Below are 24201 nucleotides of genomic sequence, written 5' to 3'. Positions count from 1 at the left end.
AGTCATAAAGAGAAAGGAAGTTGGAAGCAGAAAACTGAAAATCAGGAGACTTCGGAGTGAAAATCGGAGGACTGACATACAGACATTTTAAACAGAAGGTAGCTCGCAACATTCAGTGATGAGTGACACGGTTCTTTTGAAGCCACTAGGAGAGGTTAGCAATCCAGATTGTTCAAACTGGAAGCCTCACAGAATTTTGTGAAAGTGACCTTGGTTTGAGGAATGAGGTTCAGAAGAGCTGTGTTGAACTTGCCCCCCTAGTATTGTCCTTCCTATCAAGTTTAGGAAATTCCCCGAGTATCGTAAATAATATCTGAGAACATTTCTAAACACAGAAGTACCTTTTGGTGTTTACCTCAGCTATCTAAATCCCACAAGAATTAAGAGAAACCACCAAAAAGTCAAAAGTATGTAGACCAGGGTTTAAAATGGTTGTGTTAATTTCAAGAGTCCCCTTATGGATTCTACCTCCTGTTAACTGGTTGTTTCAGTAAAGGTTCCTGCCTTTCAGATTTTTTTCCTCATGAAACATTTCTCTTCACTTACTTCTGGGGCAATAGCAAGGTTCTGCCATTTCACAAGTCATTGTTTCCTGTTCCACATATGACCTTCAAAATTGCTTATTTTACTTTTCTGCTCTAGGATACATGTAATCGCATATCTTACTTCCATTTGGACTGGCTTTCTACTGCTTTTCACTGTTCAATATTCCTTTCAATCATTTATATTATTTTATTTGCATAATTCCAATGCATGAGAAAAGATAGTTATGCAGACTTTCTACCTCAACACATCCAAGTCATGCCAAGTCTTATAGAAGGTGACCTTAAAAAGACTGGTTTATTTTTCAGATTCTGGAATTTAGAGGAAAAGAAAAAAGTAAAATTCCCAGCTTGTATTCCTTCATCAGATTAGAGAGGATGACGGTAGATAACTGGGTTCCCAGTCATGTCAGTGAGGATATCTTTAGGAAATAAATGTTGTAATGTGAGAGGCGCCATACTATGTCATCTTTCTCTTTTCACCAGCATGATAGCCCTTTGGCGAGTAAAACTGAAATAAAGATGAAATCATTATTTTAAAAAATACAGTTGGTTAATGAATTCAAACAGCTGATTAATGAAAAGTTCGGTTGAACTATTGCCCAGTGCATAAACAAAACAGGTGGCTATTTTACAGAACTTTCCATTTTTTAGCTAGAACGATATGTATCATATAGAGATGCAAAGCCTGAGCAGAATGAACTGATGATCACTTTTTTGGCAATTTGACAGGTTTCACTCATTCCACTTAAATTCGCTTAAAGGATGTCAATATTTTCTGTATCTCAAATTATGTTTCTTCTGCCTACAACTTACTTTCTCGGATTACACAGAATATTTCCTTAGTCTTTTATGTTATTAAATGTATTCTCCTCATCTATCCTTCCATCTTACGGCTTTGTCTCTGTTTTACATTTTCAGAGTTTAGAAACACAACATAGAAAAGCCACAGAGCTTACCATTTCCACCAGGGATAAATACAAGAACATTCCCGCAGTAACTGTTAAGATCCAGTTTTGAACACACGGATCAGCTGATACTGAGAGGCCAATGTAGAGTCCTACGAAGGCAGTGAGAGCACTTACAAAATTCATAAGGATGGCAATCTTAATAGGAAGTCCAGAGCTTAAGAGCACGGCGAAGTCTCCTGAAATTGAAGGGAAAATGAAAACAATAATCATTGTGTAATTGACGATAGCTTTCCTGGAGTAATGTGCTATTAGGTTGCTTCAAATTTCAGCAACTGGGACCAATTTTGCAAAGAAAGTTGACTGACCAGTCACTAAACATTTTCTTATATCTCTCTAGGATTCCCATTGTACTATTAGGAAGTTACATCTCATGAGCTGTCTTCCTTTTCCTAGTCCTGACGCTAATCTATGCCGAGAGGACTGACCTATTCTTTAGTTCCTGGCACCCTGTGACCTAGATAAATGCAGAATAAAGCCCTTGTTGTTCCAGAGTTTTTAAACCTTTTTGCCTGGCAACTTGCCAGACGAAAACACGTTACGTTGACCTTTATTATTTACTTCTGCGAGAACTCCTGTGCACAGAGAACTACTTAATAGATTTTAAAATCATTGCCAAAACTGACCTTGTTCTCTCCACACCTTTCCTCCTAGGAAGAATGACCTTTTGATCTGAGAGTCTCTTTTTGGGAGATGGGGAAGGGCTGAAATTCAGTCCAGAGACAGCCTGGCAATGCAGTTACTTATAACAGGTCCTAGGACAGGTCTTAAAACATCTTCGCTGGCCTGTCACACTCTGTCACACTCCTCTGTGGTTTTATTATAATAGCTAAAGGCAAGGCCAGAGTGTGTGGCCCCAGACCAGGTACATTTTAATGGACTCAGGAAGGTCCTTGGATGAACTGCCCTAAGAAGGATGGGTGATGAGTTGGTAACAGGATTTCAAGCAGTAGACACTGAACACCGAGGTTGGGGTGGCTCAAAGGAGGCAGTGTAGACCTGGCAGTGGGGGGTGGGTGGTGTGAGAGTGCCCAGAGCCCCCTCTCTAGGGCATGCGTGTGCCTGGAGCCCCCAGCTCTTTCTGGGCCTCTTTCGGAAATGTCTATTTTGCCTTCTCTTGTTTCCTGGGAGGCAGAATTTGAATTACAAGGGCTATTAAGATTATCCAGAAAAAGAGTCTTACGCGCATCTGTTAGCAGATGCCTGTCATTTCAATTTTATGCTTGGTCTTAGACATTTTATATAAATCAAGTTGATGAAACCATGGTTTGGCTTTAATTTAAATGTTATTTTATCTCATTGGCCTGTTTGCTGACATAATGGGGAAAGTTCCCCTCTTAATGTTTTTCCCACATATAAGAAGCAGATTTTAAAGTCTTTGCCGAAGTTCTTTAAAATGAGGTTTCTCTAAATGATTTTCTCACATTTGGAACTCTCCAGAATCCAAAACAAGTGACTTCTGGCCCTGGGGAAACATCATAAAGAGTGAATTTTATCCCAAGGTACAGAAGCTCCCCCCCACCCCGCCTGTTGTCTTCTTCTTGCCGTTTAAATAGATTATGAATGGAAAGGATTCAACTTTCAATTGTGTGTTGGAAAAAGACGCCTACAGACCATAGCTAGAAATACCCTCTAGCTTTCTCAACAAGTGGGAGATAGCCACGCTACCGTCTGACTTACCCATTTCATGTGGAATTTCGTGACACAAGATGGCAAGCGTGGTGGTCGCTCCTGACTCGGATGAAGATGAGAAGGCCGCTCCTATCACCAGGCCATCCGCAAAATTATGCAGGCTGTCCCCAACCAGTATCATTATTGCTAACAGGCTAATGGTTTTGCCTAAAGAACCCAATAACGTGAGAAGCGTTAACAGGGCCCTAGACGTGACACGGAACCCTTCACACACAACCAACTCCCCCATTTTCTCTCGACATTCTTCTTTTTTTTTTTTTTAAAGATTTTATTTTTTATTTATTTGACAGAGAGAGATCACAAGTAGATAGAGAGGCAGGCAGAGAGAGAGAGAGAGAGGGAGGCAGGCTCCCTGCTGAGCAGAGAGCCCGATGCGGGACTCGATCCCAGGACCCCGAGATCATGACCTGAGCCGAAGGCAGCGGCATAACCCACTGAGCTACCCAGGCGCCCCTTCTCTCGACATTCTTACATCGCGTCAAATTAAGCAACCCCGCTTTGGTTCAGCTTTTCAAATAAGTCAGGACTGGAGATGCAAATGTGGTAATTGACACATTCGGCTGCACGATCATTGTTTTCCTAACGGATCTGACTTGTAACGAGAAAAATCATGCATGACATTCACTATCCTGTCACTTTGTTCAGCTCTCCCAAAAGAAAAAAAATTAAAAATAATATTGTTATAACCTTCCAAAATACCACCAATGACCTCTGCACGTGCATCTTTTGTAAAGCACTTTAAAATAATTTAAGACCCTCCCCGTAGGATGTTGTTAAAATCGAGGCTGTTTTCCAACACTCTCTCCTCTGGGTCAGGCTGTCCTTGGTGTTAGCTGGCTGGGCTACACTTCTGCCTGTTTTCTGCTCATTGAGTTTCCCTTTCTGTTTGGCACTCATGGACTTCCCCAAGTATCTTGCTCATGCCCCAGGTGTGACCAGCCCAAAACCATGGACAACTCTGCTGGCCCCCAAATCAGCTTTGGAACAATTAGTGTTCTTGTCTTTCCAAAAAATAACCTTCAGGACTAGAACAGGCAGATATCGAACAAAGTAAAGAGAAGCTGTTTTCATGGGATTCCATTACGTAATATACATTATCTGATTAGTACAGAGTCCCAGAAATAATTACTATCATATTTTCAATCATAAATTGGGCCCAAGGTTTTAATGGACAAAATTTCTGCTTTTGAAAACCTAAAACTGTATATTGGTATAACCTCCTCATGGAGTTGGACAACTAATACATTCAAAAAGTATTCCTAGGATAACACTTATTTTCACAGTAAACCACCTAGGGATGACATTTGGTAAGAATAGCTATTCAAATCCATTTCTATTGTCCAAACTTTACTAATTACTGTTTAATTACTGTTTAATTAATGCGCTGTTTGACCAGTATAGGTAGTAGCTGTTATTGCTGTTAGAAGTGAACCCAGGAGCGCCTGGGTGGCTCAGTGGGTTAAAGCCTCTGCCTTGGGCTCAGGTCATGATCCCAGAGTCCTGGGGTCAAGCCCCGCATCAAGCTCTCTGCTCAGCGGGAGGCCTGCTCCCCTCTCTCTCTCTGCCTGTCTCTGCCTACTTGTGATCTCTCCCTAATAGATAAATAAAATCTTCAAAAAAAAAAAAAAAAAAAGAACTGAACCCAGTATTCTAATAATTATACACTCAGTAAAACTAGAAAGAGGATACCTCCTGGTTTCTGTTATGTGGTCCAAGACTATGGGGGCACTGGGCTATAATATGGTTTTCCACTTTGTCTGGACAATACAGTTCCACTCATTTCACACCCCACACCATAAACTAAGTAGCCTCAGTTGAGTAAACGGCAGATAGAACCCAGGCTATCAGCCAGGAGACAGATGTAGTGACCACCCTGAAAACATGTCCCAGGTATTTCATTCTGAAATTCATATTTATTTAGACCTATCCCTGTAAGATGAACTTACATCCTTCTTGTGGTTTACTAATACATTTTATTCTTTATCAAAAATGAGAAAATTTCAGGTAATGGTCACATAAACACAGAATAAATATCAAATGATCGAATTCGGGGAGTTCTTACTGGCATGGCCCGAAAACTCTCGGAATCTAATAATCCTACCAGGTCGCTTTGCCGTCCCTGCCAGTTTTCAGATATAAAGATTTTCTTTGTAGAAATAAAACAATTTAAAATAATACATTTGGCAACATTGCAGCATGCAAATACACTGTGATTTCCATGTACTTTAGTGTAGTTTTGATACAAGTAGCATATCTTCAAATGGAAAATTTTTACTCAATTTATACTCTGCTAAGAAACAGTATGGCTATTTTTGTTTTCTATTATTTGATTACCTCTAATTACGGGTTTCTAAATGTCAGATCACAGACATGTAACAAGCCCCAGGCAAATACATATTTGTAATGGAAACCCCATAAGCACACTGTATATCATGTTTAAGGTAATTTACACACGATTCAGTGGAAGATAAGACCAGCATCCATTGGTAATCTAATGTACTTATTACAGAATTATCAATAATATTTTATCTTTGCTTATGTACCTGGCAGTCATATTCATTTCCACATTTCTAACTTATCTGAGGTTTCACATGGTGAAACAGGGCTGGACCTTGTATCATGTTACTTTTTGTTTATTTAAATCAGACCGTGGGTAGGATGTTCACATCCTGTCTTTTGAAACACAAGCCGAGTTCCACCAATGAGGTAATGTGAAACAAGTAATCAAATATTTGAAGCTAATTCAATAGGTCCCTGGCAAAAGGGCAGTTGAGTAATCAAATTTGGATTTGTTTCTTGTGCATTCTGTATGCCAAGCTTGATATCTGAGGTGGAAAGAGAGGAGGCTTCCAAAATCCTTGAATAGGACCATCACTAGTCCCTGATCTAGTATCTGCCAACTCACTCCTACTGTGATGGGGCGTATCCTTCTCCCTGCTTCCCTTCTTTCAAAAATGATAGTGAAGAAATGCCCACTGCAGACCTACTAGGTGCCAGGCATTCTAGACTTTCTTCTGGAACTAAAGATTTAGAAGGAAAAATATTACTAGCCATGTCCTAAAAGCAGACTTAGACAGACTACATAATCACATACTTTTAATCAAATAAATAAATTACAGAGGTTAATACATATAACACATTTAAAAGTGATCGTTACAATCGTGTTTGATCCTTTACCATCTATATCCCAACCACATTGCAAACTAGGGATAAAGACCATTATTTTTCTCCCCAGTGCACACATTGGTGCCCAAAACACAGCACAACGTCAAACATTTCTTGAATGAATGAAAGAATGTAAGAAGACACAGATGCATGAATGAATGAATAAATGACCATCATGAAATTGTTGGTCTATTAGCATTTGTAAGTTTCAGTACTGGAGCTTACTAGCTATGAAATCCTGGGAAGTAACTTACCCTCTCAAACAGCTTGTTTCTACACTTATTTTACTGGGATAATAATTGTTCTTACTTTATTCAGTCATAGGAATATTAAATAAGATAATCCATGATGTGTGGAGCACTATATAATGTTATATAGCCTGGCCTATAATGTTAGCTATTTCTATTACGAGGTAACTAATCTATTACAATAGAATGGGAGTAACTACTCATGACAATTTAACACTAAAACACCGAGAAGCTTGTGTCACAAAAGGGTACTATCAGTAAGAACCACTAGGCAGATTTGGAAACAACAGATGAAAACTGAAAGAGACCAAAAGAATTCAGAAAATTACAGAAACATAAGCCAAAAGGAATAAAGTGGTCTATAAAATTGGTACGTTACATTCAGAAATAGGGGTAAGCACAGAAAGAAAAAAGGTTGGTTGAAATTTGTATGAACAAGTGAGTTGTAGAATAAGATTCAAATGATGAATTATCTCTGATTTGACCTCCACCGTTCCGGGGACAACACCACGCATGAGACAGACGTTTGTACCAAATTTCAGTAGACTGTGACAGAAGTCTCCAGGCTTCACAGAGAAAGAAGTAAAAGGCTCAATTATCATGTAAACATGAATTTTTTTAAATTGATATTTAGTTGACACATATTACATTAGTTTCAGACACAGAACATAGTGATTCTGCAAGTCCATACTATACGCTGTGCTCAGGCTTTTAAAGGAGCCTTGATAACTACATATGGATTTACAGCAATTGTCATTCCCAGAGGATCAGTTTTCAACAGTTTAGGAAAACATCATTTTTAAAGAATGGAGTACAACTGATGTCAATGCTCAGTGCGTGTGAAAGACTGATAGGATTGAGTATTAAATATTTTCTCATAACGACTATAATAGTGAAATGCAAACCCAGGAAGAAATCTACATGATTTCCTCACATTATTTTCAAACAGACATAACCCTGTTCTGTGGTACTTTCTATATTTAACGTTTAACTGTTGAAAATTGGTACTCACATTTTCTGTCGGAGGCCGTCAGACTGCCTACAGGAATTTCAGCTGCCTGTGAATCTTCTGGGCCTTTCTATTTTAAATTAAAAAAAAATAATAATAACTCATGAAAGATTAGCAGTGCTCATCATTTTGGTGTAAAACTGAAACACCTGGAGTGTTATGATGATTTTTAAACATTTGAATATTCTGGGATGTATCAGAACTTGGAAATTTCATAGGCAAGCGTAGATGGTAAAGCCAAAGGGCTGGAAGCAAGCTTTTTTCCTGTGTACCTTTAGACGAAAATAACTTTCTTACGTACATCAGACCCTTCCACACAGAGCTAGAGGCTACCGAGACAGTCTGTAACTCAGGCTCTTAAATTATGTAAACCTTTATGAAACCCAAAAGCTGTAGAAAAAAGAAAATGATTCTGGATTCTTGACCTAGTCTGACACTTCTTTTGTATGATGGACTGTGGGTCTAGGATTCCTTTTCTGATCCTAAAGCACATTGTGTATTGTGGATAGGGAACAAAATTATGCAATGCCTCCCATTATTCCTGAGAGCATAATACTCTGTTCCGGGGGCTTTGTCCAAGAGTAGAAAAATCTCACTGAAGAAGACAGTACAACAGACTTACAAAAGATAGAGATTTTTCGCTTCTTAAAAATTCTTTCGTAGGACAGAGAACTAAGATTTTGAAATTGACTTCTGTGAGTTAAGATGACGTAACTTTATTTCAGAGATTGACTCATCGATCAATTTCGGCAAAGTCATTTCCCTTCCCAGGGCCTTGGATTTCTCATTCTATGATGTGAAAGAATATTTTTCGTAATATTTTTCATAGTATTTTTCTTAAGCTCATGTTACACCCCATTTGCGTTTACAAAAAACCTACACTAGGACCTGTTTTCACAAACTGAAAGAAATCAGAAGGGGATTTTTGCTTTTACGGAAAAAAGTCAAAAGAACCAATAGCATTCGGCATCCGTTTCATGGCAAGGCAAAAGCGGCAGTGCGCCCCCCAGCCTAGAGTGGCGCCACTAAGCGCTTTCCCCGGGAACTGCACTCAGTATCTCAGCATCAAGCCACCAGAGGCTTGATCTGTGATCTGTGATCTTTGATCTGTGAACATCTGTGCTTTATCTCGATTTATTGTGAACACCTGATAGCAAAATGTGTCCTAAGGTGTCAAAAGGTCCCAAAAAGGTTATTATTTATTTTGTGTCTGGAAATGCTCACACATTCTTCCATATAAATTAATGATAATTGCTTCTTTATACCATTTTGACTTACAAAAGTTTTCATAGGAATGTTCTTTTTTTTTTTTTTTTGGATAGGGAGGGAAACCTGCATCTGTCTATCGACCACGTTCTTTTTTTTACATTGTATCAAAATCCAGATTAAAAAAAGTTCTATAGTTCTACTAAAAGACAAGAGTTCAAATATTTATTCTAGAAATTTTTTCCCCAAAAGGCCATATACTATGTAAAGGAATTTAGAGGCAAGCATCCAGGACTCCTTGATTGGTGAGAATTATGAGCTCCCCTCCTTCCTGAAAAACCGGGAAATTGAACCAAACAATCCTAAAAGCTCATACTATTTTTATTCAGTTAAGGGCGATCCTGCAGCTAAAATAACAAAACGAATATCTTCTTAGTGAGCTAGCTTATTTAAAGAGTTTAAAACTCACTAAGTTAGCATCGGAGATTTGCTCAAATGCATCTTGGGATTCTGAAACCCTTCACTGAGACAGAAGGAATAAAGTCAGCCTGAAAGTGATTTTAAAACTAATCTCAGCCTGAAATTATCTTCTTCCAAGCCACCTGTGACGTATTTACACAACAAACATAATAAGACTTTTAAAAATTGCTTGTTTAAGGGGATGGTTTCGTTCATATTTGAGTTAGCTCTAGATCTGTTATCTCCCGGCAGACTTCCCTTTGCTGTAGCAACGTCTCAGGTTCAGCATCCTTATCTCTAGGTTAGGAATCTATCCTTGAACTGTAAACACTTCCCCCAAGGCCATGGTCAGAGGAGGCAAGTTTTCTACTATTTGTTACTTTCATATTTTTTTCCTGTCCCTTTACTTGTTACTTTGAGAACAAGAGTGGGAACATTGTTTTAAACCTAATTGGAGGTTGTGTTGTCCTGGAAAACTCAATGTAACAGAGACCACTTACTATAAAACATCTTAGGGGACAGAATCCATTCTTCGCTGCAATATAAAATGATCACCCCACTCTTAGATGCTCTAAGTCCTTGTTCAACATTTATTTGGCCCCATCTAGTCATGGATTAGGATGATGCAGGATGGAAAACCTTAAGGTCAACTTGTTTATGAAAACTTGTAAACAAAATGATTGGGATCCATATTATGTCTATCTGATCATATGTGTTTCAGAGTGGTGTAGATAGCAAGGATTTGAATTTGTGGAAAGGCTTTTTCCTCTTTAAAACAGCTTTTAAGTCCTTAGCAGAGTTTTCCAAGCTACTTATGGTTAAGAAAGACAAATCAGGAGTGAATTTTTTTATCTATCCTACTGATTTTCAGCTGTTCATCAAAGAATAAAGGAAAGAAGGTAATCAAATCAGTAGAATACCTCAGATCAGTAACCTACCAATTGGATAGTTGAAGCAGATTTGCCTCTGCCTGACTGGTCACTTAATTCAGAGTTTAGCGAAAGATGGTGGGAATGTCCCATATGCCCATTAACCAACGACACGCCCTGCTGGATGAGGATGGTTTAAAATTAGTGCTGACGCCAGAAGAACACAGGTGCAGCCTCTGTCAATTTCATGGTTCTATTTAATACTGTGCTTATTGGCCAAAATGGAGGGTGGCACACAAAAAAACACTGGGAGGGGAGCCTGCATGGCTCAGTTGGTCAAGCGTCTGCCTTCAGCTCAGGTCATGATCTCAGTGTCCTAGGATCGAGCCCCACATCAGACTCTCTGGTCCTCGGGGAGTCTGCTTCTCCCTCTGACTGTCCTTGCTTGCGTGCTTGCTCTCTTTAATAAATAAATAAAATCTTTTTTTTTTAAGTTTTTTTTTTTTTTTTTTTTTTTTTTGACAGACAGAGATCACAAGTAGGCAGAGAGGCAGTCAGAGAGAGAGAGGAGGAAGCAGGCTCCCTGCTGAGCAGAGAACCCAACTCGGGGCTCGATCCCAGGACCCTGAGATCATGACCTGAGTCGAAGGCAGAGGCTTTAACCCACTGAGCCACGCAGGCGCCCCTCCCCTTTTTTTTTTAAAAGCACTAAAAGTCGCCAAACTGTGGAAAGAACCAAGATGCCCTTCAACGGATGAGTGGATAAGGAAGATGTGGTCCATATACACAATGGAGTATTATGCCTCCATCAGAAAGGATGAATACCCAACTTTTGTAGCAACGTGGATGGGACTGGAAGAGATTATGCTGAATGAAATAAGTCAAGCAGAGAGAGTCAAGTATCATATGGTTTCACTTATTTGTGGAGCATAACAAATGACATGGAGGACATTGGGAGATGGAGAGGAGAAGGAAGTTGAGGGAAATTGGAAGGGGAGGTGAACCATGAGAGACTATGGACTCTGAAAAACAACCTGAGGGTTTTGAAGGGGCGGGGGTGGGAGGTTGGGGGAACCAGGTGGTGGGTAATAGGGAGGGCACGTAATGCATGGAGCACTGGGTGTTGTGCAAAAACAATAAATACTGTTATGTTGAAAAAAATTAATTAATTAATTAAAAAAAAAGCACTAAGAGAATTTCATCCTGATAAATAGTTGCTAAAATGTCTCACCTTGGAGAAGCACAGGACTGCTCTGAAACATCATTCATATTCCAAATACCTTAAGAATGAAACTTTAAAGGTCTAGTTATGATTTTAAAAGACTTGAGTGGTAATTTTTATATTGCCTTTTGAATTTACCCCCAAATCATATTTACTACAAAATTAAATTTTGCATTCTTTCTGATGGGGATACCACAGAATGATAACTGAAACTATATTACACTGTAACTATGAAATTAATATCTTCAGAAATGTATTCATCCACTAAAGCACTGTACCTTCTGAAACATTTGCATTCTTTTTTATTTTACTCAATATAATGAGTCTTAAAATTCTGTTCTTTTTTTTTTAAGATTTTATTTATTTATTTGACAGACAAAGATCACAAGTAGGCAGAGACGCAGTGGGGTTGGGGGTAGCAGGCTCGCCGCTGAGCAGAGAGCCCAATGTGGGGCTTGATCCCAGGACCCTGGGATCATGACCTGAGCTGAAGGCAGAGGCTTTAACCCACTGAGCCACCTAGGTGCCCCGAAATTCTGTTCTTAAAACTCATTGACTGTTCTCAGGACAATCTGAATAAGTTCTAAACATTTTTGGATGGCCAGAGTTTATTGCACTCATTTCTATCCTGGTTAAATTTCTAATTATTACACACAGGTTAATATGTTGACTTTGTCATTTAATTTTCCCAGGCTGACAATGCTAATCTGTTGTGGACAAAGAGGATCTATTATTGTCTTTTGTGCTTATTGAGATGAGAACCTCTTCTGTGGAGGTTAAGTTGTTGAACATACAAGGGTCGGGACTGTGATCAAAACTAGCATTCCTAATTTCTGAATTATTATAGCATCTTCGCTTGGGCTCCAGGACAAAGAAAAACCCTGCTTCATTAAAAAAAAAAAAAAAAAAAAAAAGACCATTTCAACAGTATTTTATTTACTGTGATAAGTTTCAAATAGAAAAGCTGAAAGAACCGTAATGTGATCACTCAGAAACTCACTCAGGAGATCCTTAACATCAGACTACAAGCGTGTTACCATCTATCATCCCTCTGTTTACTCATAAAACCATCTTATTTTTTGAGGCACAGAATCTGAATCTCAGACAAATTTAGGGATAATAATAAACAAGTGTTTGATATTTTAAAAGACTAAAGAGACGTTATAAATTATGTGAATAAGGAGAAGGCCAGAAAATAAGTGGAAAACCACGTGGGACAATAGAAGCCCAGGACCTTGTAAAGAGAATTTGCTTTATTTTAGTCTCCTAGAGCTGTTTGCACACATTTACCTTTTTAACCATCCCACCAGTTAATCTATTGGCTGATGGGATAACGTGTAAGAGCAAAACAAATCCATTAAAAAACCATACTGCATTTTGTGTTTCATCACAGACACAGAAATTGATCAAATATATACACAATGGATGCAATTATTCAGCTGGAAAAAAAAAAAGGAGATCTGCCACAAATCCCATTTCTGAGCTTCTTGTTTTTATAATTCTAAATGCTTTTAGGATAGAAAATGATGGGTAATTTTGTGAATTTTCTAAGTTTTTGTCTGCATGTTTATTTGTTTTGGGTTAGGAAAGACATCCAAATGCTGATTAGTAGCTAGGCCTTCGGGTCCCTTCATTCCCAGACATGAAATAGTCTCCTGTTTCTGAACTAGCTACAGAGGTCAAATAGCGGGTTTTAACAAGTACCTTGACAGGCCAGCAGTGGATGTTTAAAAATATTAATAACCATGCTTACAGGAAAGCTGCCAGTCAGAATAATCTGCATATTCTGGAAATTAGAGCCCCGACCCTTACCTAGAGAACCTTCTGAAGATGTCAATTGCTTTTCAACAAGGACTTTTGAAATGAAAGATGAGTATTATGAAGCTCTAAAGCAAAAGATAAATAAAATGTAAAATATACCTCAGTATTTGGTGACACCAGAAGAATGAAACATTTTTCTATCAAGAAAAATCCATAGATGCCTCCAATTAATCCTAATAGTTTCCAAAGATGGCCTTTGCTTTCATGGAAATGTCCAAACTCTGAGCCTTCCTGCTTATGTAAACCAAGAACCTTTATTGAAAAAAGGGGGTGGGGGGAGACACAAAGAAATAACTTTTGATGACTTACATATTAATTAAAGGGTCCATTATTAAATATATTCACCTTTCCTTCTGGGGAACCCCATGAAACTGCTGGAATCATTCAAAGCCCAGTCTGTTCTTAGCTGTACACGTACTTCCACTATCTGATTTGCTCAGGGTCAAACAACATGTGTACAAGAGAAAAGAAAGGAGAACCAAATTTTCATATATTCTCAGTCTCCCCTCCATTAGTTCCCAATAGTTCAATCCGTATCTATGTGCCCGGCAAGTCTTTATAACAGATCAATGCATTTTATATCCCAAAGAAAGAGAAAGATATATTTCATCCAAGGTTTATTGGCCCATGCCCACTGCAATTAAAGAAAATTTAAGAAATATTCAGATAAACGAGAAATCTGCCTGAATGGCGTCTTCCACGGAGTGTGCACTATATACCCAGCAATACCGTCAGCTTTCTGGGAAACAAAAGGATACAAGAAACACATTAGGAATTTTCTTCTAGTTGACTCATCCCATTGGTTGACCTCATGATTTCTTGTGAGTTGGTCAATCAGTATGTATCATATTCCCTCCCAAGAAGGCAGTTTGGGAAACAGCTCAGTGGTTTCTACATATAGGATGTTACTGACCACCCAAGTAAGAAAAGAAAAAAAGAAATTCCACGCATCCATACTGTACATAGATGTGTTCATACATACTCGTGCACGTGGAGGTGCTTACGCACATACGCATATGGGTACATGTGTAAGCGTGAATATGCGTCTGAGTATATATACACTGAATTTATGAACGTAACTAGAAACCAGTATACGTTACTCAACTTTTCCCTCTGGTAAAGATATTAAAGGACACCCATCTCATATTGATGATGACGTTATATCCTAAAATAATGGGCACGGCAAGGTTACAAAACAAAACAGAAGGAAACCCCACAAGCTCAGAATAAAACATAGACCTTTACGTTGAATGCATTTTGCTAGTTGAGAAGAGGAAATCATGACAGTAGTGTGTTTTTCTTGTTTCTGTGTGGCCACTGATTTTTGTAGCTTCCCAAACACTTGTACTGCACCTTCTCCTTCCTTTCCCCAGTAACCTTTATCCATGGGTCTTCCCTCAAGTAAAACAGTTCCCTTCCAGGGGCGCCTGGGTGGCTCAGTGGATTAAGCTGCTGCCTTCGGCTCAGGTCATGATCTCAGGGTCCTGGGATCGAGCCCCACATTGGGCTCTCTGCTCTGCAGGAAGCCTGCTTCCTCCTCTCTCTCTGCCTGCCTCTCTGCCTACTTGTGATCTCTCTCTCTGTCAAATAAATAAATAAAATCTTTAAAAAAAAAAAAACAGTTCCCTTCCAATCTTCAGGAGACCTAGCTGATCTTTTAATCTCCTCTCTGGAACATGTCTCTGCAGTACGAGCTGACGCACTGCCCCTCAATCCGCCTAAGTCCACGCCTGCTGTCAGGAGCCTCATGCCCCTCTTTGGGGGAGGGACAGGAAGCTTTTGCTGTTTTTGCAGAATCCTGGGCAGTAAGTAGCTCTGCAACAACTAAAGGGACCTAGGAAAAGGCCTCGGCCACTGCCTCCAGCCAATAAGCCCTGAAATATTTCCAGAAAATTAGATTACAAGGGAAATTAAAACAAATAATGGTTTGTTTCATTTTCCAAGGCTCACTTTGTGATTTTTCAGAACATCTAATCATTTTTGAGCCTCTGAGCAACAAGAGTGACCCTGTAGGAAATTGCCAGAGGCCTGTGGAAATTTTTAACATCTCCGGCTTTGCAAGAGGGGGGCTCATTTGCCCATCATTATCCATCCCAAGAGATTTCGAAGGGAAGAAATAGCCTCATCTCGAGCCCCTTCTGCCTTAACTCTTGCATCTCGGGTCTTTGCCCTGTCATTTCTGACAAATAAAGAGCCTCACAAGAATTCAGCAAAGAGGCAGCTTCCTGGTGTTTATATTTTGCTTAAGGAAAATCTAGATGTTATTAGGCAAAAAAGAAATTCATTTTGATGGTTCAAATGGAGACAGTTTATTGATGATGCAAGACAGGTGCAGGCAGCAAGGGGAAGAACAAGGATAATGAAATGTCCTGAAGTTAGCAACCCCGTGAAACCATTCTCACTCTTAGGGCAGAAAGGGCAAAGGTTGGAACTCATGTTTCTGCAGCTTAAGGGGAGGTTGGTGTTGCGGGGGAGGAGGCGTCCCACGGGAGCTGGAGTATTGTAGGTAACCCGCTGCTTCTAGAGCCAAGTGCAGAGCCAGGAGGCGCGGGGAAGAAATACCCCTGCCACTCTCTCCTCCTGCTTGGCTTTTCTGCTGCGCCTCCCGTTGGCTGAATCCAAACAACAGTTCAGCCCGCAAGGAAGTGGAGGAGGCACAATCTTCTGGGGCAGGAAAAGAACAGCAGAGAAGGCAGAGAAGGGATCCGGTAAGCATCAGGGACAACTGAAGAAAACTCAGCACAGTCAACTTGCAGCTCATTCATTTTTATTTAACAGATAATGAGTGGATACTTCCTGAATGTCTCTTAAGAAGAATCTGCCTCTGATGACCTTTTTTGGTTTATTTCAAAAATAAGAGTAACAAGTGGCGAGCCTAAGGATTGGCTCTCTCTTCTCCCCTGTAAGTGCTTTGGGGAAATGATACTTAATCCCAAGGAAGACACTGGCCAAGTCCCTGTGAAATGTTGCATCAACACCGCCAGGGACTCAATGGAAATGGAAATTAGCAACGCTCCATGGAAAATGGAAAAGAGTTACCTGAGGGATAAGATGGAGCAGAGCATCCCCAGAAAGTGTCCCGACGGCCAGACCCACAAACAGCTGTAAAATCAGCCTGTAGTTCTCCTCACAGCTGTGGAACAGAATCAGCGTCGTCCCCAGCATGGAACCCAGCGTGAGCAGGGCCACGGCTGCTGTGCTGTAGCCATATTCTAAGCCAAACGGAGAGTACAAAGGGGTCAGTGCTCATCACCTGTAGTGATGTTCCCAGCCCACAAAAATTCCAGAAAAAAACCATCTCACAATACAGCGGGTGGGGATATGGAATTGTTATATGAGCGTTCTCGTGTGTAAAACTTCTTCATCTTTAAGGAAAAGGATGAAAAGACTTTCACCATTAACCTGGTTGGTTTGAAGTGACCCCAACTACCTCTTACTAAAATCACCACAGCAAGCAAGGACCTAGCTTACCTCCCCCCTGCCAAAGAAATGAACTTCGCTCACTTTAAACCACAACATCAACTGCCATCCACTGGTCATGATTTCCTTCCAATCTCATTTAAACCTTCTGAAGTCAAGAAAGCAGAGTTATAGAGGGAGCACACAGTTCGGGACCATCAAAGACCTAGGTTTCTGTACAAGGTGAGTACTTTCTTCCCAAAGTTCTCGAAATTATTCATAACGTCCAAAGTGTTTATTATTCCAGGGCCTAAAATGAGTGCTTGCCTTAGTAAGAACTGATCAATGAATGTGTAATGGTTGGGAGTATAAATTCAGGATAGCCTACATTTTAAATTAGTGCAATCATTTTTTATAACCTCTAAAATTATCAAAAAATAGGTTTCTAAATTTTCAAAAAATATTCAGGAAGTACAATTTTTAAGATTATTCAAACAGAAGGAAATATGCATGAAGGAAAAAGAAGCAAAGAAGGAAAGAAAAAAAGATGAAAAGAGAGGGGAAAAAATGGCATTCAGTGTCAAGCACAGTTGATCCTTGAACAATGTCAAGTTAGAAAAAAGAAAATGTCATTAAGAAAATCATAGGAGGGGTGCCTGGCTGGCTCGGTTGGTTGAACGACTCTTGATTCCAGGGTCATGAGTTCAAGCCCCATGCTGGGCATGGAGACTACTTAAAAATTAAAAACAGAAAGGAAAATAAAATCATAAGAGAAAATACATTTACAGTACAATACTGTATATGTATTAAAAATCTGCATATAAGTGGATTTGTGCCATTTAAACCTGTGTTGTTCAAGAGTCAGCTGTATAAATGATTTGGGGATAAAGAGTTTTCCAGGCCACCATTTTCCTTGGTGGCAAATATTCAGAGCAAATACTCTGTCTTCTACTTATTTAGAAATTACTAATAAGCCATGACAAATTGATTTGTAAACAATGAAGGAAGGTAATTATAAAATTAAACCATCATTTCCTTTAGTGACTACAGATAAGAAGTTAAATCAAATACTTTAGTTATCATTATGAATTAAAACCCATTGTAGATTTTAAGAAACTGCCATCTTAAAATTTGTTAAGATAGAAAATATTCTGGTCTTAACATTCTTCCACTTTTCTGTACTTGTCATTCTTGTACTAGCTGGTAACATGATAATAGTCTTTGCTTTTAAGAGGACTTTTATGGAATTATAAGTTCTAAGTCATACAGGAGTCTAATATTAAAATAGTGTTGGCAGTGTACTCAAAAGAAGCAAAAAACTTTCAAATTTTAATTTTCCCACCCTTACCACCACCCCTTCACTTCTAGGGAACCTCTACAAGACAGTTGTTGTTCAATGGATACAGAGTTACAGTTTTGCAAGATGAGAAAGTTCTAGAAATTTATCGCACAATAATGTGAAAATACTGCTGAGCTATACACTTAAGAATGGTTAAATTTCATCTCAATTTCAGTTTTTTACCACAATTAAAATTTTTTTTAAATAATAAAAATGGTTTGGATCAGTCATACACTCAGAAGTTTTATTTTGTTCTGACTTAATAAAAATACCTATGTTATAAAAACATCCCTGGAGATACGTAACCAAGATTCATATCTCATGCTTCCACAAATAGACCTTATGTGGGAATGTCATTCTTATCATTGAATACATAAATTAAAGACATTCAAAGGATGTCTAATAAAGTTCAAAGTTGCCACATTTTTATGTGATTCCAGGGTCATTCAGGCTACAAAAGATCAGCAAATGTTGAGAATTCACAAGGATAAATTAGAATGTGGCATTTCCCAGGTAAAGGGCAAAGTCCCCAGTCCTTTGATTCTTCTACTCCTCTCCCCTTTGTCCTGAGGGCAACTACAATGGGGTCTTGGACCCTCCCTAACTTGAAAGCTTAGAAATCTGTTTCGGTCTTCTGTGAATCAGATTTCACCTGCTCTCATGAGGCAAAGACAGCCTGAAAACCCTAAAATCTGTCTTTTGTGGCCACGGGACTCTGCTAATCACCCCAGGTCCTTACAGAGATGTCATGGAGTCTTGACTGGAGTCAGGCAGCCTGCAGACAGATTCTATAGAAATGTTTCCCATCATTATATAGAACTTGACCTAATCATGGAAGGGGAGGCGAACCATAAGAGACTATGGACTCTGAAAAACAACCTGAGGGTTTTGAAGGGGCGGGGGTGGGAGGTTGGGGGAACCAGGTGGTGGGTAGTAGGGAGGGCACATATTGCATGGAGCACTGGGTGTTGTGCAAAAACAATGAATACTGTTTTGCTGAAAAAATATATAAATAAATTTAAAAAAAAAGGAACTTGACCTAATCACTAAATTCCTAGCCATTCTTGAGCAGCTCCCTTGAATAGGTCTGAAACCCGATTGGGGGGGGGGGGGGCTGTAACACACTTTCCTGGAACCTCACATGCAGGTGGTGCTTAGGGGTCAGATTCCAGCACAACAAACACTGTTCTTCCTAATATCCCCCCCTGCCTCTGTCTTCAGCCCACATTTTCTGTTATTTACACCTTTCCCTTAAGTTACATAATGTAGCATTTCAAGTTGAACACAGTAATGCTTTCCTGGGTCCTATAGTCAGTGTGATTTCTCTGAATTGTTCTCAGGAGGACCATTCCGCAGAAGGGTCTAGGTGTTCATTAGAAAGAAACATTTCTCACAGATCTTCAGCTCACAAAGCTGTTTCACAGTGGCCCCTATGCAGCAGATAAGGGGACAGGGGTGGGCATGTAAATATGCTCAGCGAGGCTCCTAGGTCTCCATGGTCTGTCCCCCTTCTCCGTTTCTGAGCCAACGCTGACCAGCAGGTGCTGAATTATTTCATTGTTTAGGTTTAATTTGCTTTTTTTTTCCTTTCAGAGAATGTGGAGTCTTAGATATTTCGGTCTGGCAGGTTTTTGTTCACATAAAATCTTCAAAAGAGCCACTTGAAGGTGCAAAATTCACACTGTGTTAGAAGTGTGTAGCTAGACAGTTCACCCCTGATGGACGTTGCAAGACTATCTCAAAGAGAAAGAAAACACTCTAAAAAAGTCTACATAAGGCCCTCTGATCACTGGTAATACTTAAAGCATGCATATGTTAACTGTCACATTTTTGCTACCCATCATGGATGTTTTTGGCCACAATTTCTTTTTCTTTTAAATATACAGTGGCTTTCGGGTGCAGAACACATTTTTGTACACATTGTCCCATTTGAAACTTACAGCTACCCTAGGAAGCCTTATCGTGGAGCTCACTTACTGTGGTGATCCAGTGGGATACAGGTGAGTGCAAATATCTAGCCTTTACTTCCTGGGGATGCCAGCCTGATCCCGAGGCTGGCAACTCTCTCCAAGGTCACTTCTATCCCAGAGGAGCTTCTTGGTTTACCCCAGCGAGCCTTTGTTTTTTATGTGTGTCATGATGTGTGAAAGGATGGGAAGCTGTGTGGTGTCACTGCTTTCCCACAGTGCAGGGAAAAAAAAAGAAGACAGGCTTGGGGAAATAAAGAGAGGGCTTAAGATCATGGAGTTGACTCCAGCTAGAAGGTAGGACTCAACTTTGCATCTCTGATCCCATCACTTGTGTTCTTTCTCTTATACCATGGCACTTCTCAACTAGGAACTTTGAAGTTCGTCTGTGCCTGAGTCATATAGAGAGAATAAATCAATTTCTGTAACTTACATACAATATAGAAATTATTCAAGGAAAGGTAACATAGCCCAGTGGCTGATAATGAGAGTGCTGGGACCAGCTTGCTCCGGTTTACATCCAACTCCGTCACTCACCCCAGTGTGTGTCCTTGGTCAAGTCACTTAACTTCTAGGTGCCTGTTCCTTTATCTGTAAAATGGGGATAATAACAGTATCTAGCTCATTGTGTCGTGAGGATCGAGTGAGCTGAGAAAGGTAAAATGCTGAGAGCAGCGCCTGGTATGTAGTACGTATCCTATGGTCGCTACATTACGTGCACTAACTTTTCTCAGGAAAGAGTCACAACTTACTCTCCAGAGTGGTCGGTGGCAACTTTGCTGCTTGGTCCTCAGGCAGCTGGCAGGAGCAGCTGAGTAGCTGCTGGATGATTCCCGGACTCATTCGTTGGAAGTCTTCCTTGGAAATGGGTGAAAGCCTGTTCTGTACAAATATCTCTGCCAGCTGCCCTGCAGAGAAGCAAGACTACGGAGAGAACATCGTTAGAAATCTTGACAAACAAATTTCCCATCAGTTGTCATTCCTGAGAAGTCAGAGCTCAACAGAATGGGTAAAAAGGACACAAGAAGCCATGACTGCATCTTCCCCCCTGCAATCTTTTTGTGCGTACATAATTTGCAAGGATTATTTTCAACCTCTGATCAAAGTCAGCTGTATCTCACTTTCATTTTGAGTACGATGTAGTATGAGTTTTGCACCCTTTTTTCTCTCCTGGAAACATGCACTGGATTTTATAATATGTCAAATGGTTTTGTAACCAGCAGCTTAAAAACGCTGATGCTTTTTTTTGCTTCTCAGTGTGGATGGTGGCTTTGTCTCAACAGTCAAGATTTCATGTGATAAACAGGAGCTCTGACGGAACGAGATCATTGTCTTTAATATTCTCTGATTGAAAAAGCCTGTGTAGGCAACATGTATTTTCAAAAGTAATAAAAGTAAATATTTTAAAAGGTGAATGCTGTGTCAACATTGGGAGTGTAAACACTAAATAATATGGATACCTTTGGAACTGACCTCCCTTCCCCACAAAATCAATTGAAATCACTATGATTCCCTGCTGCTGCTGCTTATCTCTATCTTTGCTGTTTTTCTACAGCAAATGTAGACATATTCATTGACAGATAAGGATTATAGGTAAACAACCTATCCAACAGGTCTCTCAAAATTGCTAGAGGGATTTTGTGCATTTCAGATGATTTTGTGTATCAAAAATTGCATTTTGTATATCAAAAATTGCATTTAAAATTTTAATGTGTATGTATTTCCACCAGCACAGATGGTGAAATCAAACCCTAGTGCAATGACTTTGTGAGCTTTAGTCACAATCAGTAAGGTCTCTGAAGAAAACCAGAGCTTTTTGCGAGGCTTGTGGGATTTGCCCTGCTGGAGAATGTAGGGGTTTTTAACAAAGACACACTGCTGATCAGAAAATGATGACATAGTTGCTGAGTTTACCCCACATACATTTTTGGGGGGATGAGTCCATGAATAAAAAATGTTTTTCTTGATCAGGAAATGTGTGGTTGCAAGTCAAATCAGTGAGAACCAAGGGGAGGTTGTATTGGCAAGAGGCTGAGTAGCTCAGAGATTGAACAGGTAGAACTCAGGCAGAACTCAACTTGAAGCTATAAGATGAGAACCAAAGATGTTTCTGTCTCTGTCTCATTGGGGCCAAGTGTTTTCTCCTTTCTGTTTCCCGCTGCATGTATCTATTTCCTTTCACGGTCCAGTGTTCTCTCCTTTAGTAAACACACGACCATATAAATCCCAACTCTGAAGTGACCTCTCAGCCCACAAACCCAAGACTGAGTTGAGTCTGCAAGTCCTGACTAGATCTGATTGCTTCAGCAAAGCCACAGATGTGCTTTCTGGGCTCGGGCATCCCTCTGGTTCAATCAGTTTTGCCCACAGGATAGGAGGTGGGATCAGACTGTCCAGACATGGCCGCCAGCCTCACGCCTGTGGGTGAGGAAGACATTTCTCAGAAAAGGACTGGGCCAAACTCCAAAAGGTTTCTACTAGGGAAAGCAACAACAGAAAACTAAACTTTGGTTTTTCTTTTTCCTTTGTCAAAGTAATTTGTGCCAAAGACAACTTCTCTTTTGCACCGTGTTACTAAGAGAATATAATTGCTTCACCATTGGATGTACTGACAACAACAAAGGGAAACTGGCCACAGACTTTCGATGATGAATCCTTTGGAATGAGCATTCTCATTGGGGAGTGCTGAATTGGTCAGTAAAGCAGTGCAGAGACAAACATGAACAGAATGACACGCATCTTTCACCCGTTCACTGCCAAGAAATTGAATCATTCTGGTCTTAGACTACCTTCTCCGAGAGTAAGGATATTCTGTTATAAGCTTCTGTGCCCTTGATCTTTATGTGCCATTCCTGTGCTCTTTAGGTCATTTGTTTGTTTTACATTTCTTCTGAAATCACTAACACAAATGTCCTTAATGGTGATTCATTATATTCCATAAATCTGAAACCCCAAATGTTTTTTAATAAAGAACAAAATCAAATGAAAATTTAGATTATCCAGCCAATAACTTTTAAAATATCTTTATTCCTTTGCATAAAACTTCAATATATGGGTATCCTTGCTTTGATATCATCAGACTTCTATGATAACTTTACAAACATATTCTAAAGCAGTGGCTCATGATACAAACTCCCGGGGAGAGGGGGAGGGGGAGGGGAATATATGATACCACCCCATCATGTATCTGTAACTCACAGGAACAACATTCTGCATTGTGAAGAATCTGTAAGGGATCTTGCCCTTTTAAGGTACAGACTGTACCTTGCTCACTTAATATACAAATAACAAAAGTAGTTTTATTTAAATCAACATTTCCCAAACAATAGCACACCTGTTAAGAGCACAGAATATGTTATTAGACAACCTATGTGCATATCCTAGTTTCTGTGAACTGAAGCAATCTTTGTTAGTTCCATGTCTCCACCTCTTCATCTATACATCTAACCTCATATACTTGTGATAATAATGAAATGAGGCAATGCAGGTGAAGTAGTGCCATGTGTAATACAAAGTACATACTCAATAAACATAAGCCATGTTTGTGGAACATCAATTTATCAGAATTTTAAATGGTTAGGGTGAAGAATGCTATAGTCAAAGTTTGAGAAATGTTGGATTCAATTAGATAAAAGAAGTTTATTTGCTAAAGGACCTCCCCATATAACTTAATATGCTACAAGGCAATATGTATATCTAGTATTTCCCAAAGCAATTGGACCATAGCACCCCTTTTCAAGGAACATTAAGATAGGCTAGCGAATGTTTTTTAGAGCACAACTTAAAGAAATAACAGATATAAATAGGCTTATAAACTTATATATCACCTTTTCTCAAAAAGAGAAATATGTATTTCACAACTTACTGTACAAATATTTCTCTTTTTTATACAAATATTTCTGTTACTCGTGGCTCAAAGTAATCTCTTCATAACCTAAACTACATTTAAAGCATTCATGTATCATTGTAAGTATATATGTAATGTCTGTATCCTCCTAATATCCCGTAAGTGACAAAGGAATTGTGCCTATTTTTGTTCAGCCTTGTATCCCTAATGCCTGTGATGGTGACTGGCAGGTAGTAAATGCTCAGTATGTTTGCTGAATTAATTACTCATTCATTTAATATAGACACAAAGGAGAAAAGAGTCATTATATATATATATGTGTGTGTCTGTGTGTGTGTGTGTGTGTGTATGACAATGCAGATATACACACACATACACTATATATGTTTTTCCTGCATATCTTGGCCTCATGTTTATGTCCATAGAGATCTATTTATAGAAGAAAAAA

The 24201-nt window shown here is 39.4% G+C and overlaps 1 protein-coding gene across 3 annotated transcripts in view; it reads right to left on the bottom strand.

The window, feature by feature from the left end:
- Nucleotides 1–24201, bottom strand: part of SLC39A12 (solute carrier family 39 member 12) — a 79270-nt gene that overhangs the window by 25467 nt on the left and 29602 nt on the right. The window contains exons 6-12 of one of the 3 annotated variants that reach the window (XM_046012776.1): nt 20659–20830; nt 16241–16413; nt 13301–13453; nt 10228–10338; nt 7628–7694; nt 3191–3349; nt 1502–1689 (exon numbers count right to left, since the gene is read on the bottom strand). In XM_046012776.1, the coding sequence (XP_045868732.1) occupies nt 1502–1689; nt 3191–3349; nt 7628–7694; nt 10228–10338; nt 13301–13453; nt 16241–16413; nt 20659–20830 (1023 nt within the window). The remainder of the gene's footprint in view (nt 1–1501; nt 1690–3190; nt 3350–7627; nt 7695–10227; nt 10339–13300; nt 13454–16240; nt 16414–20658; nt 20831–24201) is intronic. The other 2 variants (XM_046012778.1, XM_046012777.1) reach the window with 2 other exon arrangements.

Source organism: Meles meles, chromosome 7, assembly GCF_922984935.1.
Source record: "Meles meles chromosome 7, mMelMel3.1 paternal haplotype, whole genome shotgun sequence".
NCBI lineage: Eukaryota > Metazoa > Chordata > Mammalia > Carnivora > Mustelidae > Meles > Meles meles.
This window is presented reverse-complemented; position numbering and strand designations above follow the sequence as displayed.